General features: G+C 43.8%; 1 protein-coding gene across 2 annotated transcripts in view; it reads right to left on the bottom strand.

Annotated features, from left to right (window-relative positions):
* The window catches only part of ADAM12 (ADAM metallopeptidase domain 12), a 173492-nt gene that overhangs the window by 75952 nt on the left and 77284 nt on the right, over window positions 1-20256 (bottom strand). For both annotated transcript variants that reach the window (XM_048311955.1, XM_048311956.1), the window contains exon 4: window positions 711-789. In XM_048311955.1, the coding sequence (XP_048167912.1) occupies window positions 711-789 (79 nt within the window). The remainder of the gene's footprint in view (window positions 1-710; window positions 790-20256) is intronic.

Genomic DNA, 20256 nt, shown 5'->3' with positions numbered 1-20256 from the left:
AATTAAAATGGCTTGCTGCATTATTTCTAATTAAGGCATTCATGCTGTCAGAGGACAAAAAATGTTCCTGCCTTAAGAGGTTTTATAGGTAAAAAGCAGGTTTTAACTACTTATTTTGACAAGCTGTATTTTTAAAAAGATATATATATATTTTATAAATATTGATCTATGCATATTTATACACGTACATAAATACACATACACACACACACAAATACAAGCATGAAGTACATCCATAACACATTTATGGCCTGGATTTAAAAGTAAACCAAACCAACACCCTCTCCCAAACTCCAGCCATGACTTCCCCAGTGAGGAAAGACACCCAAGCCTTCAAACATCTGACATGAACTTTTTCATTCTGGAAATCAGATGTTTAGGGGTTTTTTTCCAAACAGAACCAGGGCTTTTCTCCATAACTGATCAGCCATGGCTGCCATAATTAACAAATTTTAGTGGGCTTATTTCCAAGAAGCAGAAAAAAAATCTCACAAATTTTAAAAGTCACCTGGTTGAAACTCCAGAGCTCGCCTTTAAAGTCTCCCCCTAGAAATTCACGTGTAGGATCAGAGCAGTCACACAGACACTGAAGGCAACAGCAAAAAAAAGATCACACGTTGAGCTGTTTCATCCCAGGGCTCAGATCCTGGCAGAGAACATTTTGGACTTTAGGGATGAAGCATCATCTACCCACGAAAGCCCAACCTTACCGTGTGATTGTGTGTGAGAACCACGTCAGTGCCGTCCTGCAGATAATGGGTCTCTGTGAAGCCTCTGGCTAACAGGCCCCTGGAAAAAACAGAGCACATGGAATATTGAGGCCACCTCACCTTGAATTTATCCTTTAGCAGTTCTGTTTGAGATAAGGATCAAAGCCAGGCATTAAGGATTCGATAACTACAGGGAATAAGGGAAAATAGAACTCCAAATATTGAAGCTGCAGGACGCGAACACTTCCTGTGGTAATTGTGAATAGACTACAAGTTTCCAGACTCTTTTCTCTTCCAAATGAGGACTCTGTGCCAGCACATTTCAGTGTTGAATCTTCCATGTAATTTTCAACACATTTTAGGTTAAATGGGAAAACTAGGGTTTGGAGTATTGTTAAGTAATGGTGGTTTGTTGAAAAGGAAAATGTTTTCCCTGTGTTCCTTATTTTCCCATCCAATCTGTTGTATTCATCAGCAAGTGACCACCCAAAGACTAATTTTAGCACTTGGTGAGTGAAACAAACTCCTTCCATTGGCACTCCAGGGAAAACACTGCACGAACATCACAGAAGTTACAGCACTGGATTTATTCTGGTCATCTGAAAGGATATTCACAAATGGAAATGTAACAGAATGATGCACCAGGAGACTGTGCAAGATAAAGTCTGGGATGAGGCAGTTTGTTCCTATTCTCTCCACACTTCCCCTCCAGCCTTTGGCAATGGGATAAAAAATTTGGACTTGCAATTGTAATTTTCCAGGAATCTCCAGGGAGAGGCATGTGTGTGACAACTATGAAAACTCTTTTTGTAGGGAACTTGTGGAAGAGGGAAAGCTGCACCTGCCTCTTTTTTAAAAAAAAGAAATCTTGCTATTGATCTGTTTTCAACTCCTTATCTAAAGAGCATTTCTAACAAAGCCAGAAGGAAGAATTCTCATTCACATTTACTCCTAACATAGGTCTTGAGCTGTGTCCCTCATCACAAACATCCTTGAGTTTTGACAAAATTTCTGGCGAAATGCAAAAGCACAATATAGAAGGAGGCAAGAGATAAATGCCACCATCACCTTCAGAAACCCGGAGACTGTAGAGTATTGAAAATCCCTGCCTCTGCATTTCACAGTGTTCATCCTGTTCCACTTCAAATTGTGTTTGTCCCTTGGGTTGTTCATTCGAACAAACCAGGCCTTTTCTTTTATTTAAAGCTGGTTAATGCTGCACCCTTGCAAATATTCTGGTGGGAACTATTCCACAGTCGTGGCACACATTTCTTGTATTTGTATAAACATTACAACTAGAGCATAAACACACATTTAATTTTCATTACTGATTAATTTGCAGCACATTAATATCCAGTGGCTCCATCAGGATCCGGTTGTGCTAGGAACTCTACGAACACTTATTAAGGAGAAAACCCAGCTTTAAAAGCCTCTGTCTTGAGGAAGGGAAAAGAAAAAAGAATGAAACAAGACCTAAAACTAAAAAGAAAAGGAAAAAAGAAAATAAGGAAGTGGCAAGGAAAAAAATGAAGACCTGACACATTATGGTGAGTATTCAAGCAGGGATGCTCACATTTAACTTTTAAATTTTTCAGCTTGTGGGAAATATTAGCATATTAATAGATATGGAATGTTAAAACACTGCAGCATTTGGTGGGTCCATAGGAACTGGATCTCAGGCAGCCACCACACCCACAGCAGGATTTGGGTGCCCAACCAAACATCTCGTGTTGGTTTAGATACACGATAATAAATGACACCAACCTCCAGGGACACCCGTGGTGCCTCACAGGACATTTAACTACAGTGGTGATCTCACCCCTTGTGCCTGCAGCCTCCTCAAACCCCGCCAGGAACTGTATCCAGTGGGCTGTATCCAACAATCATGGAATGCTTTGGGTTGGAAGAGACCTTTGAGATCTTCCAGTACCACCCCTCCCATGGGCAGGGACACCTTCCACTGTGCCAGATTGCTCTGAGCTCCATCCAGCCTGGCCTTGGGCACTGCCAGGGATCCAGGGGCAGCCCCAGCTGCTCTGGGCACCCTGTGCCAGGGCCTGCCCACCCTGCCAGGGAACAATTCCTGCCCAATATCCCATCCAGCCCTGCCCTGTGTCAATGTGAAGCCACTCCCCTTGTCCTGTCACTGCACGCTCTTGTAAAAAGTCCCTCTCTGTTTCCTACTGTCTCATTATCACAAAGAGCAGTTGCTTCCATAATTATCTTTATTTATCTAACACTGCTAAGTTCTGCACTTAGCAGGCATTAATTGCCTTTGTAAAGGCAAGATCCCATCGCTGAAGCCAACAGAGTTTTGCTGTGCACTTTTTGGAAGTGGGAGTTCATCCAGGACAGGGGAGTGAGTTTCATTTAATGGGACAAAGTACAGGCAAAGGTAACAGATGTAGCAGAAGGGCAAAGTGATTGAGCAACACGCTTGCTTTGTGCTCTGCTGTTTCCACGGTGTTTGACAGCAATGATGATAAAGGTGACCTTTCTGCTGCTGTTGATTCTGCCCTCAGGCACAGATTTAGAAATATTTCATAGATCCGTAGGTTTGAATACCAGAAGGGATTTGTGATCACCAACTTGCCCTGCCCCATTACAGGGGTCATTTGACCCAAATTTATCTTCTGCTACAACGACAGGGAAGGAACCAGATCCATTTTCTTACTGTAAAGAGCCCTTGCCTAGATCTCCCGTGATGATGGAGCTATCACAAACCTGGCAGGATTTAAACTAAGCCCTACCTAAAACCACTGCACTTTGTATCTGTTTTAAGTGTGCCAGCATTCAGTTTCCAGCCACCGGATTGGATCTCATTCCCTCACATCAGAGCTTCATTTTTGTTTGAGTCTTCCATGGAAAACTGTACTCACTAAAGTGAGGAAACACAGCAGGTAAACAAGTTCCTGGTGTCAGCAATGTCTCTGTCAGGATGAAAGTTTGATGCAGACCCTGAAAATACTGGCTGAAAGCAAGAATTCCCAGTGTGAGCTGTAAAAGACTGGTAAGAGCACCAAGATGATGGAATCCCACTGTTGGGCTAACCTAAGGAAAGAAAAAGAATGCTCCAATGTGGAACACAGAGCTGTGGCTATCCCTGGCAGTGCCCAAGGCCAGGCTGGACATTGGGGCTTGGAGCAGCCTGGCACAGTGGAAGGTGTCCCTGCCCATGGCAGGGTGGCACTGGATGGGCTTCAAGGTTCCTCCAACCCAAACCACTCTGTGACTCCACGATACCAAACCATAGAAATTTCATGTGCCACTGCAAAAACAAGAGAGTTTTCCAGGAGTCTGCACTAACCCTCCTTCAGTTTGGTAACTCAGACATCATTGCTGAGACATCTGCTCTGCTGCCACACCGGTGCTGGTGCCAGCCTGAGAATGAGCCAGGGAAAGGTTTCCTCCACGCTGTTCAGGGTGAGGACCTCTGTGAGATGTTGCCAGGGAGTCCAACAGCTCCTGGCAGAGGAAGGAGCTGTTATCCCCACTTGCAAAATGTCCAGTGTTCTAAAAGCTGTGTAGCTGTGTATGCAGGGCTGGTACCCAGGGACAGCAAGGCATTTCTTGACAGGTTATGAAAATTAAGTGTAAGAAGCACTCAAATTCCACTACTGAGGGTGCACCACTTCACTTTCCAATTATGGCAATAATGTTTAACACAGCAAACAATCAATCCAGCATATGTATCTATTAGGTAATTTAATTACCCTCCCACCCCCCAAAGATATGCAATACAATGGATTGATTTACATTTCTGGTTTTGACCCGGAATAAAGGAGATTAATAGAGGAAAGTAAATTAATTTAGATGGCAAGCTACTTAGCCTAATTGGATCAATGTAATTCTGAAAGAGCAGGGATCAAAATAACATTAATATAACATAGAGCAATTCATCACCATGTCTGGAGTTTCAAATGTTGCCAGCTACAATGCTCAGCAGTACCAGATGATTATCAATACTTTGCCCTGCATGAAGAGACAGAAACAAATGCTGTGGAGAACTGCATCAGCTGCTTGATGTGATTTTAAAAAATCAGCTGAAACAACACTACAACTTTATCACTGATGCTCCAAAGATGCAAAAGTGCAATTCTTGAGCACAATTGCTTGTGTGCTTAGTCACTGGGTTTATCAGCACAGTCATTTTTTCACATTTCACAGGATCACAGGATGGTTTGGGATGGAAGGGACTTCAAAGCTCATCCAGTTCCACCCCCTGCCACAGGCAGGGACACCTTCCACTATCCCAGCTTGCTCAGGATCAAATTTCTCAGAGCCAAATGAACAAGTAGAAGCTTCCATGGCCCAGAAGGATAAATTTTATGCCTTCTGATCTATGACAGACACAACACAGGAGCTCTCATCCTCTGTAAGTCAGTAGAAAACCTCCTTGTCAGATTTGCTGAAACATTTTCAGGTGTCAAGCAAGTAACCCAAGCCTCAGGAGATATGATGAATATTATTTAAACTTCTAATCCTCACCTTCCTGGCCCTCCACAAGGTGAAATCTGAGGTGGTTTGTTTGGGGAGGGAAGAAATGTCCTGGTTCAAGCACATCAGATTTTTTTTCCTGAATCCATTTAATGACAGGAGTGGTAATTTAACACACTGCCTCTCACTTGCAAATGAGAAAATCAGTCTCTGCTCTCCAGGCGCCGATATATTACTTCAAAAGGTTATAATGATATTTCATCACCCAGGGAGAGTCAGACAGACAGTCACAGGAGTCAGAGATGGAAAAAAAAATCTAGTGGATCATACAGGGGGCCTCCTGGAAGCCAAATGTGCTATAGATCAAACCAGGTTCTGCCTCATCAAGCTGCAAATGTCAGGAGCAATGCTGATCCCACCACTTTCCAAGGGAGACGTCTTTGCATTCCAACAGATGTTACTGTCACGATGCATTTCCCAAAATCCAGCCTTTTCTAGTTTTTCCTAGTCCACTTCTTCCACCAGCTGAGGCAATGACTTTCCTTCTTGCTACATCTGTCATTCACACAGATTATGATCAAATTTGTCCTTCAGCCATCCAGGCACCAAGTGCAGACTCAGGCTGTAAAAAAGGACAAGAACTGTGCACTTCTCACGTCGGTGCTGCTCAGGAAAAATCTCAGCACCTTCCCAGCAGGAGCAGACCCTGGGGTTCAGCATCACAAGGATGCCCCCCTTTGGTTACCTGGTTTCTCAGTGGTGGAGAGAAGGTGCTACTGAGCCCTACTGAGCTTTGGAGAGGAACAGAACGCTTTGTGTGCTCTGAAGGCTGATTTTCTGCTTCCCCTTGGCTTTGATTCACAGCTCTGTGTAGTCACTCTACTTTAAGAACTGGTGTTTTAGGAAGAACATTAAATATTCTTACGACTTTTTAAAGGCTGGCAGTCAGCTGCTGTGCTGCCCTGTGGGACACTGACCATGGCAAGGCAGAGGTGGCTGTGCTCCCCCCTTCCCCTCAGGAGTGCTGCCTGCAGCTCACACGCACACCTGACCTTCACTCAGACTTCTTACTCTTTTCTGTCCTTCCCAGTGATCAAGTGCCTGTTTTCTCCCCCATCCAAGCACTCTCACTCTGTTACACAAACTCTTATTAAAACCCCTCCAGCAATGCATTTGAAACCTTTCCTGCATCTGGGGGAGGTGAAGAGACTGAAACAGGATGGTGAACAGGCAGGTATAAAAAATGTCATTTATTCTGCCTACTGACACCAGCCTACTCCATTAATTCTTAAGCATCTCAATTCAGGCCATTTTGACCTTTACACTGAAATTAGTTGGTATTTCTTCAATTGCTGTATTTTTTTCCCAGGTACATCCAGAGGAATAAACAAGTCTGTTAAACCTGCTGCCTCTGCTGTGGTGGTCTCAGTGCAAGCACTCACAAAGGTGATGTTCACAGAGGTGTTTTTCAATTCTTCTTTCTCATTACAATGTAAAAAATGAGTTCAGCATGGGTAATGAGTTTCCCATGCACAGGTGCCTAACATCATTCTATTCACAAAACCACCTCATATTCTTGAAACACGCCATATTCTTTCCCCTTGTTTAATTATCTTAAGTGATTTGAAATGCTTTTGGACATTTTCCCACTGAATGTCTCCACTTCATAATATCCTATCTGCTACACTCCAGTGTGCTGCCACAGAGGGGCTGCAATGTCATAATTGAAGAACCTGAGAGATTGAAATTCACAAGCTTAATTAGCACAACAATTCAGAGGAAAACAGGGGAGTAAAATAAAACTATAATAGCTGGGAAATCAACCAAGCATCCCAAGTTTCAACAGTAACTCTATGGTAGTAGCCTGCAGCCTATTTCACATGGTCTGGAGATAAACAATTTGAGTAGATCATACACTACATTTGAAAAATATGTCTCTGTGCTTGCACCCAGACCTTGTGATGCAGAAATTCATACAATCCTGGGTCTCCTGGAGTCCATGTTAAAATATATCCCCTTGCATGAGTGGAATAGTGCCTGGCACACCGAGAGCCAATTCTGACAAACACGTGCTACAGGTGAGAGCCATGCTCTGAGTGATCCCTGTTGTGGGAACAGGCACTCCCATCCTTAGCTGCTCTCTGGTGTGCTGGGAGCAGGAAGAGAAGAGGGACACATCCACCTTTTAAAGCCTCCAAGCATCCTGTGTTCATAACTCGTCACTACATGTGGTGGCAGCATGCAGAAAACCAAAGATCAGTCTAAGCAAACAAATCTGAACAGCTGAGGAGAAACCCAGCTCTCTGGCTGGCAATCACCCAGTGATTGAGAGCTTTCTTCTTTCCTGACTGCTGGGAAATTAATCCATAAGCTTCACCTCCCCAAATTTCAACAGGCAAAGATTGAAATGGAATCCAGCACGCTGGCAGCCTCCCATGCTGTTCTGGGCCCTTGATGCACACCCTGCTTCCATCACTCATTGTCACATTTATGACACCATTTGCTTGCCAGAACTGTAGCATTTATTTATCACTCTAATACCAAAACATTAACGAAGAGACTGCTGCTAACCATTATGGTGGAGAAAGCATAAAGAAGATAAATAACGTGTTTTCCAACAAAGTAGATGGGTAAAAACAAGTTCTTTGCCTAAAATGGCTTAAACTTGGCCAAGATCCCCAGGGTAGTGCTAATGGGATGGGTTTAGCTGACCCTATACCTGAGATGGTCATTGAGGGAGGAAGTAACACACAGGGCACGTGTGGGGGAATTACAGGAAAACCAGCAAGGTTCACTCTGTCTCTACAAGAGAGCTCAGAGACAGCAAAACTTCTCCAGCAGGAGAGGGAATGGCAGCACTTCCATGGGCTTTGACTGGAACTGCTCAATCTCACACAACCCAAAGCCAAACTCACAACTGGATTCCCAGAATTCCCATGTTAACCTCCAAGACTTTCTGACTTTGTTTTCCACTGTCCAATTCTGATATAGCAGACCTTACAGCACCTCTCTTGGAGTTGTCCTTGTGAGGAATATTTTATATCAGCTCCCTCAGCTTCCCTGTGTGGTGGATTAACAGAAATCCTGTTACTGGTTCAGCTGGGCTGGGTGCCATGGAAAGCAAACAGAACAGGAAAGGCTCCTGAGTAACACCAGCCCCAAATTGTTGTCAGCAACAGAGAGGTGCTGGTGCTTATTGGCTAATGGGTTTTTGATGGGAAAATACAATCCTGTTCATTTAGGCAAACCCTGTGGGCTGCCTGCTTTGGAGAGATTTTACTGCTGCCTGCTTTGGAGAGACTTTACTGCTCGAGCTCCATTAAGTGGTTTCAACTTCGGGTAATGGAAGTGGCTTCAGTGAAACCCCGAAGCAACGTGCCAAGAGTGAAAGCATTCTGCTGGAAATAACCACTGAAACTACTGCACCTCTGAAGCATCTGTGGCAGACATCAGAAGGAATGCGCTCTGCTGCCCTGCAGGCTGAGCCCAGACCCATCTGTGCAAGAGAGAATTCTGAATTGGCTTGGGCTGGACTAAAGACTGACACGGCTCTGGAACTCGGGGCTGCCCTTCCACGGATCTGTTCCTCAGATGGCAGTGCTGTGGTTTCTGATGAAAAGCACACTTCCCATTATTATGCTTCCACTAAAACTTGTACGAGATAATCGAAGAGCTTTTTATAACACTCTGATCTTGCCTGCCCAACACAGCGTTGGAATTGCAGATGCAGGAAACCCTGAACAAAATCAAGGCTCGAGACTCCCCAGAATCACTGAGATGTTTCAGAAGCTAAGAGGCACATATATCACAAGTGGCAGACATGATATTTTAATGCATTATTTTCCAACATCCCAGCACTGCCCTTCATAAACTAATTCTTCCTAGGCCCTGTAACGCTCCTAGGATGGCATATTTTCACTCAGTAGTAAGTTTGGAGATACTGGGCTGGAAAGCTGTCAAATTCTATTTGAAATGTCTCAGTTAATTAAATATGTCACTCATAGCTGAGTAAAATTATGCTGCTGAACAGATGTCACTGGGCAAACTGTCTGACTGTACTTGCATCTGAACATTTGCAGACTACTACGGAATTCTGTTTAAAAGATCCAAGAAAACGACTCTTAACAAGGAAAATTTATAAACACAGAAATTTAAGTAACTCCAATGAAAAATCAGAACTTATTAAAATAGAACTAACAAAATGCAAATAGTGCTGTGGGATTACAAAAGGTTATTGCAAGCATCTGCAACACTTTTAGGAAGCCAAGCTCTTACAGTAATGAAAAGTCACTGAGCCTAAGTTTATCCTTAGATTCCAACCAACAATTACATCCTCTCTGTACCTTATTCTTGCTTTGGAGTGTGTGCCTGTAGGCTTGCATTTGCATTTTTAATTTTCAGGAAGTTTTATTGCCATTTCTGCCAATTTGTTGAAACATGAAATTGTATTTTTGTTTTTACTAAACCCACAGTTTCCTCCTTGCCACAAGCATGAACCATTTGCTCTAAGCAGGCTGTGCTCATATTTCACTTGCAGAATCATGGACTTTTAGAGATATACCTTCATTCTGCCCTGTGCCTCACTGTCCCTCCCACTACCCTTTTAAAATGCTGTGTGAAGAGGGCAGAGATCATAAGGAGGTCTTTGCATTTAAATCTGTGTTTAAATTCCGAGCCTATAAATCTGCTTTAAAACTCGGTAGGTGCAAAAGCCCTAAAATAAGCTGCAGGTTGTCAGACCAAAGGTCCACCTAGTCCTATATTCAGTCTCCAACAGTGACCAATACTAAGGGTATAACTCATGAACAAGAGAAACATTCTACATCTCCCCAAAATACTGCTCTTTCTCTGCCTCCAAATCCTTTGAGCCAGGGATCAATGCAGGGTGGAAACTGAGATTAAACACGAGCTCACAAGGGTGTTCTCAGTGTCTCCTGCCACTGTTCCTTCCCAATTAAAGCAGTGACTTCCATGAAGATCAATTAATTTGGTAGCACAACCAGCCTGCAGCTCTGTGCTCAGGCTCACGGCACAATCGCAGTGTGCTGTGCTCTGGAGGCTGCTCCCGTGGAGGAGGCTTTGATTTCAGTGCCCAGCACAAGTTTAGTGGGACAGAAAAGCAGCCAGGAAGATTCCCACTGTGTCAGGAACCTGGGGGGTTTGGTTTGGAGGTTGCCTGGGAATGCTCACGAGGCTTTCAAGCGTGTGAGGGTTGTTGTTACCTGAGCGAGCAGAGCTGTGTGGGCTCCCGGACTCCTGTTAACTCCTTTTAACACCATTCCCATCCAAAAACCCCACAGCTGCTCTCTGGCTTTGCCAGCAGCACCATTTCTTGCACAAAGATGTCGCTGTATGGTTCCTGAACCACTTCCTAAACAAGCATACCCTCAAAAGACAGGGGATTGCTCCCACCCTCAGCCCCTGGACAGGGGAACACATCCCAGACTCTGATCAGCTGCTGGAATATGGCACTTTGGTGGCCTGGGAAAGCCTGGAAGGATATTTCAAGTAGCATTAGGCTATACTTTCTAGAGATGATGACTCATTTCCAACTAATTCTGCGTCAAGATATGGTTTAAAATTGGGATGAGGGGATTCAAAACAATGCACCAAGCAACAAGCAAGGTTATAGGGTAGAGCCAGCTGAAAGGATGAGGTTGAAATATTCCTCTTTCCTACCCCTTAACTATGTTCCTGCATTCCCTGCATTTTGCCTTAACCTCTCCTCATCATCTCTTCATTGCCTCTCCTTTTCCCTACGTTATTCCTCCCTCAGCCCTTCTTTCATCACCCCTGGCATGCTGAGGTTTATTACTGCACTGTTTCAACAGGAGAAACATTTTCCTTAGCACACAAAAACACAAAAAGCAACATGACCACATTGGTGCTTTTCTTAAACAAGCCTGAAACCTGTGGGTGCCACACCACGGTGTGAGGTTGGCACCTGTCAGTGTCCAACTCCACAAGATGTGGCATCAGTGGAACCTTTAAAGGAGATAACACTGCTCATCACCCCTGTTATCAGGTCAGGCTCCATGCTCACTATTTTCAGGCAGCAGAGGAAGAATAAGCAGTGAAATCAGTGAGGGTAAATTAGTTTTTAACTTCTTTCTTTCCTTTTTCACCTCTCTCTCTGCTCTGCACTTCCCCTGAATCTAATTCCTTGACTCTGCCATGTGTCACACCCCTTTATGAGCAAATTAAACCCATCAATTCAACAGCAAATGCCTGCAGGAGAGCATCAGAGCAACGCCTGTGGCTTTGGAGAGGTGAGCCATGACTCCGAGGCTGCGAGCACGGAGCTGCAGCAGATGGACGTGGGAAGGAAGGACTCACAGAGGGCTGAGCCATCAGGATCCCTCCTCCTCCCTGCGCTCACAAACACAAAGAGAAACCCCACAGCATCAGCTCCCTCTTCTTTTACTCATTTAGGAGCTGATTAACGTCAGAAGCAGATCCTGACTTCTCCCTGCAGTGAGGTTTTTGGTCCAGACTCGCTCCTCACTCGCTTTGAGGGCATCTCTTGGCAGTGAAGTCACTGCAGACGTGCTGGTAAAGAGCTTGGGTGAGAGAAGGATCAGACACCATCTTTTAGTGGTTAAGACACAAAATTATAATTTTCTTTTCAATTCAAGGAAGTAATTAGTTTATAATAACATTTAACATTTAGTTGCTGACAGAGATATGACACTTATCTTACATAAGTCATTTTAATTATTCCTACTAACCAAGACCTCCAAAATATTGTGCAGTCTGAGCTAACAATGCCTTCCCAGATACTTTTGGTTCTACTGTCATTTGAAAAATTGATGCCTAGAGCATCAGCATTTATCAAGCTCATTATAGATTTCATCCAAATGACTACAGATAATTAAAAGTATGCTTCATTTTTATTGCAATGTTTTTCCCCCCTAACACTGCAAAGTAATTCTGTTGTTGCTCAGGGTTTTAGGAATTAATAGAGACTTATCTGCCAGAAAATGAAGTTCCACAGGATTATAGGCAAACTATTCATATTATACAGATGTGAGTCAAACCTGCAGAAATTACATGTGCACACACAAATATATTTATAGATAAACTTTGGAGTACTATATGTATTTTCACATACATTAAACAGTCTTAAAAACAAATTGCTAATTCAGAGAGAGCTACAGACTCTTGGGTAACCACTCCCTGAAAGTCAGTCTTCTCTAAGGCACTTGGTCAAGTTGGACACACAAAATCCCTGTAGAGTTTTATTTTATACTTAATTTATCTGTTTCTATATGAAATATATACACCTGGTGCCCCATCCTCTTACATCACACAGATTTATTCACACTTAAATGAAGCAAGTTTATGCTACTGCTCTTGACCTGAGGAATCCTGGCAGACACTGCTCCACTGCTCCACTCTGTGTAGCTGTTGCTAACTTTGAAGATGCCCAGAGTGAAGAAGCAAATCTTTTGGGAAACTGTTCAACAGGATTCTGGAGAGCCCCCCTGCGCCAGGTAAGGTTTAAGTGATGTATTGAAAGGCTCTTAGGGATTTAAAACCCTTCAGGAGACTTCTGAGCTAGCTGGGCTTGCTCTGCTGTGGGAACTGTCATGCACAAGTGAAAACCAGGATTGCTGGATAAATGTAGATTTGTGTTTCCACACAGAACTGAATTAACTTTTTTTTTCCTATTATTCATGGATCAGGCAATGTCTGTCATACCTGGAACTGCTATGACTCTTGTTAATAATGCTCATACAGAGCTATAAAATTTATGGGTTTTCACGCTTGTGAGGTTGCAATATTTAGTACAACCCTGAGTTTGGCTGGCACAACCACAATACATTGCACACAGAAATCTGCTTCATTCTAGGATCCTTAACACTACTTGAATTAATTAACTTCATGTATGATCAATGTTCCTTGGCACTCCCTTATCACCAAGAGCTTTATGTCTTTACATGACTTTCCATGTTACTTTGAAACTACAATCACCCATAAATAGCAGTGGCATTAAAAAGCAATTGCACACACGTGCCTTTTTAATGTCTCTATTATAATCCACACTGGCAAATCAGAGAGATAATATTTAATGAGACAGGCACAAAAGAAACTCTCCTGATTTAGTGTTAACATCCACATGAACCACTGAGAGCAAGGAGTTGCTGAGGCAGTTTCAGACTGAAATTAGAAAGAAGGGGGGAAAAAAAACCCATAATGAGAAGAATCTGACATAAATATTAGGAAATTGATCTATATTTTACAAAGGCCATTTTATCCAAGACAGTTTAGGTTTCCTCCCACTCACGGAATGGATTCACAGTGAACAAACCCTTGACTCATGAGGATATTTCACACGCAGATTTGGATTTTATGTAAATTATTTAAGTATGTTTTAGGAAGTTTGGGCAGTGATGTAGAAATGTTCCCCTGCCTGTGCACATCAGTCAAAGAAATAACACTCATCACCAAGGAATTCAGCAGGGTAAAAGTTTTGCCAACAGGCTTAAGACTAGACTGCAGCATGGAAAAGATGAAGCTGTGTGATCCCATCCCTTAAATTTGTCTCCTGCTGATGACAGGAGAAGGCAGTGCCTTGGACCAGGCTGTTCCCACAACAGCACATTGCAAGCTGCAGAAACCCAAACCCAGAGAGCCTGAAGACATATGGGAACGCCATAATCTCCAAGAGGAAAATTTGGCAGCCTTTACAAGTGGGATCTCATAAGAAAGGTTAATTGCATGACAGGGTCAGACTTTTTGGCTTTATCTCCTGGTCATTACCCAACCTCTCAGAATCATCTTTCTTTCATTTGGGATGCACTCAGGCCAGGACATGTTCATCCATGTTTTGGTGTTGGACAGGATCAGGTGAGGCAAGAGATTGCTTTTAACAAGAGGGAACTAAAGAGACAAAAGCCCTGCAGTAAATCCCTCCAAAAGAGAACTTTGAGACACCACAGGAAAATCACAGAACCCCACACTGGTTGGGTTGGAAGGGACCTTCAAGACCATCCAGTGCCACCCCTGCCATGTGCAGGGACACCTCCCACTGTCCCAGGCTGCTCCCAGCCCCAATGTCCAGCCTGGCCTTGGACACTGCCAGGGATCCAGGGGCAGCCCCAGCTGCTCTGGGCACACTGTGCCAGGGCCTGCCCACCCTCCCAGGGAACAATTCCTTCCTGATATCTCATCTAAATCTTTTCTCCTTTGGTTTAAAACCATTTCTTCTTGTCTTAGGCTCCACGTAATCAACGTATAATTATCCAGTGCATGGCAAGCACAAAAATATTCTCTTTGCTTCCTCGCACACTACTGAATTTTCACTCTTTAAATATTCAAAAAGAGACATAAAATATGTCACACCTAAACAAAGGGTGTTTATTTTACTCCAGCCAGGTCAATACTCCCAGGGAAACAAGGCTGCTTAACTTGGCGAGAGATGTTCCCCTACAGCTCTTCCATGGCAGAAAAGCAGGAGATAACATTTTATCAGCACTGTGCTGGTTGCTCAGCCAGGGCAGCACACACTGAAGGGCCACCAGGGTGTCTACAGCTCTTGTGTCTGTCTGCTCCCACAGCCTGGTCCACAAAGGTTAGGGAGGAAGCACACGAGAGAGGAGGTGCCAGGTTGTCAGGGAGATCTCGATAATATTGAGCAACAAAACTCCATCAGGTGAGGGGACAGACGACAGCATCAGAGCCACCAACAAAACAGCAGCAAATCCAACAATTTGGGAAATGTGTAATAGGACACTGAGCTGTTCCCCTCCAGACTTCTGGTCCTAATTAGATCCTTGTCCAAAGTAATGGAAAGAGTTTGGGTTGGTTTTTTTTTGTTTTGTTTTTAACTGATGGCTGATGTATAGGTTGCAAAAAAATGAGCTGCTCTGCGATTAGACAGTGATATCATCATGCAATCGACTCAGCCCAGCCACATTCCCCTTTCCCCCTCAGTTCTGCCAACTGTCTCTTTGGTTATAGGGCTGAGCAGGAAGGAGATGCCGCAGAAATTCCCGATATTCCCTCGTTGTGAGGGAGCAGAGCACAGCTGAGGTGCATGGAGTGGGCAGAGTATAAAGAGGTGCAGTAAAAGCTCATCCATCCCAGGCATGGCAGCCCAGCATCTCAGCCAGCTAAATAATAAAAGGCACAAAAGGAAAAGAGAAATAAGGAAAATCAAAGCAAAAACCACCAGAGAAACAGGTAGAATTTTTTTGTTAATATTTGTCGGCATTTTCCAGGGGTCGGCAATGCTTTGGAACAACCTTCCACTGCTTTGAGTGCTCTGAATATTGAGAAGAAATTAACTCCATCCCAGCCAAAACCAGGACAAAGCTTTTCTCCAATTCCTGACCAGTTTTTACGGGATGTGGGTGGTTTTCTTACAAAACCCATATTCTTTGCACTCATATTTTTGAGCTACAAGAAGGTGCTTCATTTTAGCAATAAACCACATGTACCTGCCATGGCTTTTAGGGAAGGCAGAAGCTTTTATGCTAATCTTTGCCACAGCCTTGTTTTAGATGCAATTCATGAAATATCTCTTGATTCTGTCCTTGGACCAGCTTGGTCCTGGATTTCCCTTGGTCTGCTCCAATTTGTCACACTCCAGACAGGACAAATATTCCAGCTGCACTTCGGGAAGTGCAATGTTTTGCAATTTTCACGACCTCCTGAGACATGTTCTCCTTATCATAACACACCCAGAGAAAAGAGCTTTGCTCTGCAGCTCAAAATATTTGGTTTTTTCAGCATCAAGAGCTCTGAGAAGGTTTTTCCTTGGATGACGGTGCATATTATGCAGTTAATTTCTTTACCTTGATCTGATAAAAAACTTTACTCTTAAGGAGTTCAACTGATGAATGCCCATATTTGGTTTCATGGGCATATGTTAGACACAATCAGACAATGCACAAGAAGAAATATTTCATAAATATTAGGGCAAATCAGCAGAATTTCATCATCTCCTACTGAGCTATGGTGATTCATATCAGCTGAAAGAGACATGACAATAAAAAACAGAATGCAAAAGAGATGCCTTGAATTAACATCAGGCAGCAAACAAGTGAAGCTGAGTTTTGAACTCAGTGCAAGACAGTAATTGTAGCTGGTGAGGGAAGAGAAAAACCATCACAGCACTGGAATTCCAGAAAGCTGCTCTTCTAAGGGAAAATACTTCTTGGTCTTTCTGATGGGTGAGAGGCTCAAAGTACAGTGCCACTGAAACAGGAGAGTAACTGCAGCCCCAGAGCCCCAAATCTGCCAAGACACAGAGAACAGTGCCAAAAACACATTTCAGACTTCAGCAAGACCCAAGCAGAGACTCTTGGGCTTGTCTCAGCTTCCTGATGGTTAAAAGCTGGAAAGGTGGCAGAACCTCAGCAAAAACACCTGGAAAGCCTAGGCTGGGAGAAAATAGCCAGGAGAGTGTCTGGAGAGGGGAGGACACAGGGACACCAGTTCTCAGTGGGATTTCCTTGCTGGGAAGTTTGCTGAGATCTACAGAGCTTTAAAGAAATTTAAAGTTTCTCCAACACAGGCTTGTGACTCTGCACCTCAACAAACAGAAGGCAAGGTTTCCTCTGCTTCCCAAAATTCCCTCTGCATCTCACTGAGCTTAATTTTGCTTATACATCTTCCCATTTATTTTTTCCTTTGATCCTCTAGAAAAAAGGAATCTCCTAACTTTTTGAGCTGCAGATGGTTCCAGTAAGAAAGCAGTGACCAGTGACCCCAGGAGAGGATCAGCACGAAAACGTTGAGGTTTTGTTTCTCTGTTTGCATCTGAAGGATCCCCGTTGCCAATTACAGTTGGCTGCTGTCAGGGAGCATTACCCCTAACAAGATCTCCAGAAACACACAACCAACATGATTTTGAAGTTTCTAATGCTCCAGATCTGTGCAAAGCTTGAGGACAGTGATATCATGCTGCCAACAGCTGTCACAAGTAGTAGGGTTTCATTTTGTCGCTGGCCTAACAACAATCTTTTCCTTTTCTATTTTGTGCTCCAGCACATCTTCAGCTGTCACAGCAGATCTGTCAGGCAATATTACCCTCCCAACAATATCAGCTCAAATTGCTTCCCAGAACATTCCTCTCCTGGCCTCTCAAAGGCATGAGCCTATTTTCTCGACTGCAACAGTAGAACTAATTCACTCCACGGCAGCCCATCTTTTCCGTAAAACACCAAATTCGGGATGTCAAAGATTAATCCAAAAGGCAAAATCATGTAAAATTGCTAAATCACAGCACTTATGTGCTGAGCTGCTGTGGAAGACTTCCCAGCCGAAGGGAGAAAGCCTTTTGCTCATGGCATCAATGCCACGGAAATTCAAGTCCTGCAGCCCAGTGTGAGCGGTTGCCCGCAGCCTTTCAGCCACCAGGGAGATGGGGAATGTGCACTGCTCTTTTTAAGCTTTGCCACTTCCTAATAACCATCTGCTCCTGGGATTGCAGTTGTGAAGGGCATAACAGGAATCCTCAAGAGAACAGTACCTTTCCAGTGGTATAGATCTAAACATGGCTATTAGAACAAAAAACATCCAAGATGGAGAGAAAGGGAAAATGGCATTCCAGGGGTTAAAAGTTCAGAAAAAGCTCATCTAGTGGAAGGTGTCCCTGCCCATGGCAGGGGGTTGGGAATAGGTGATCTTTAAGGTCCCTTCCAACCCAAACCATTCTGTGATTCTCTGAAAGAGCTGCAACAGGCACCAAACACATCACAGGTCAGCACTCTCTGCTGCAGCACTCAGAGAGCTGCTCAGACATTTTATCCCTCTGCAAACATCTGTGTTCTGAAATCCTGTCCTTTCCTGGAGACACAGCTCTTGCTGTAGCAAAGCCTTGAACCTCCTGTGGGTTTATTGTAAGGTGTCAGCTGTGAGTAGCAGTGAAGGAGAAAGGCTGACAAATCCCCTTTCCTGCTGGATGTCTCTATGTTCCGAGAGCAGGTGTGCCACAGCATGAATATTTTTATTTCCACAGAGGAATTATTCCCTCATTACAGCGTATGAGCTGCCTGGCACAGCTGATTTCACACTTGGCTGGTGCAGATGACGTTACAGGTCACACAGCCATTTTCTGCCATGCAAGATAAAAACCTGTCTGCTGCAGTCAAACCCTGAGCTGTCTTCATCAGAGTCGGTATTTCACTCAAATCAGCACAGCAAATATGGTTTATCTGCAGGTAGGAGAAGAGAGGAGGAATGCAGCAGGCAGGATTCAGTCTAAGACAGAGACAGATAATACACAGGAGAGCTAAACTGGGTCTGTCCAGAGGTGGACATGCATCAAGTATGCCAACAGTGAACTGCAGACAAGAAAATGAAGTCCAGTCAATTAAATTGCAATGAAAACTATTTTCAAGTTTTCTCTCTTCCCTCTATTCGCCTGCCAATGGCTTGTGGGGGAGACAATTTCATTTTCTTGTTTTGCCAAACATCTCCTCCTCTTCCCAATGGGCAAAGCCTACCAAGCCTGAATAGAAACTGCAGAATCATGGCAAGGATCCAGCTGAGATTTCAGCACCCATTTAAATAAAAACACACGCTTAGTTCCAGCTCTCTTCAGAAAAACCTTTAAGCACTCAGCTGAAGCTTTTTAAGTGCTCTATTGTGCTTTTTTTTTTTCTTTTTAAATTGTTTGATAAAAGTAAATGTTGAGTAACCAAGTGCTTCAGCAGAGAAGCAGCACTTAATTGTGCAGGTCTGAACTGGGGCTTGTACATTCTCTAAGCCCAGGTTTGCTCAGGGCACTTTGTGCCAAGGTGTTTCTGTATTTGGAAAGCAAAAAGGCAGCAAACAGGGAGAAAAAACAGAATTGTCCTTCATCTCCTTTGTGCACAGGAACTGCTGAGAACACCCAGAGTGTGACCCTTCACTGTGGCCCATTTAACAAAGAATGAAATCAGCTGTAAGACACACAACCCAACAGCAGAACATCATTGTACCTGTAAATGTGCAATTTAGAGTGCAGTGGCTCTGATATCCAGGAATAGACAGGAAAATCCTGGCTCCTCTGAGCAAGGAGGCAAATCAAACATCAAGGGAAGAGAGTGTGGCAAGTGCCATTCTATGCTGTCATGAAGACAGAGGTCTGAGAAAAATCATTCCGCAGGTACAGGCAAGAAAAAAGTGTTTTCATTAAAAAAAAAATCATTAAAGAAAGGATCTCACAAGCAGGGCAAGCTCCTGCTTCCCTCAGGTATTCCTGGTCATCCATAACTATCAACATTTTTCTGCCTCGCATCTGATTAACTCTCATGTGAGTATGGAAAATGTTACAAAAATCTTCATTAAAATAAAAGAAGGGGTAACTACAGGAAAGAGTCCCTTTGCAGCCCTCACAGTATTTACAATTCCAATATCAGCAACTTCTGCACTGTAGGCAGAATGAAACTTAATAAAATTAATTGGGGAAATTTTCATATGTGGAGAGAAATTGGAAAAGGCAAGGGTTATGGCTCTGGAAAATCAGAAGACTGCAGAAGCCTTAGACATAAAGCACAACTTAACCTTCTCAGCTTAGTTACGGGAATTTAAAATCTGGAGGTTGTACCAGGAAACTGGCGGGGTTTTCTCCAGCTCCTCACTGGTCTGTCTCCTCCAGGCCAACACCAGGTGCTGCTATCCCAGCAAGAGTGATCCCAACAATGTTCAGGCTCTCAGCATCCCGAGCCAAGCAGTGCAGAAGAGCAGTAGAAATGGTGCTACAGCACAAGGGAGGATCATTAGCCTGCAAAAGTGGTCCAAATTGTCCTCTGAGGTGTCAGTGGTTACACAATTTCCCGAGTAAAAGCATCTTTTCCATGTGGTTTCCCAAATGCTCATATTGACTTCAAGCCAACCATTATGACTTAAACACAGTGGATTAAAGAGTTCACCCTTTCCTGCTGTGGGTACCTCAACAATGCTGTGCCCCAGTGGATGGGTTTGTGAGGTGCTGAGTCACTGCAAATGGATTTGAAGCATCAGCTGATGGCAGAATGGGATTGTCAGTGCAACCACCAGGAAAGAAGGGGAAAGCCAGAAAGTGGCACAAAAGGCCATTAGTGTGAGGGTACGGCCAGGGAGGGAGCTCAGCCTGGGTTCAGGCTCTGCATCCATCAGTGGAAAAGGACACAAGGCA

Source organism: Corvus hawaiiensis, chromosome 8 (genome assembly GCF_020740725.1).
Source record: "Corvus hawaiiensis isolate bCorHaw1 chromosome 8, bCorHaw1.pri.cur, whole genome shotgun sequence".
NCBI classification, from domain to species: Eukaryota; Metazoa; Chordata; class Aves; order Passeriformes; family Corvidae; genus Corvus; species Corvus hawaiiensis.
The sequence above is the reverse complement of the archived record's forward strand: the minus strand, read 5'-3'. Positions and strand labels throughout refer to the sequence as shown.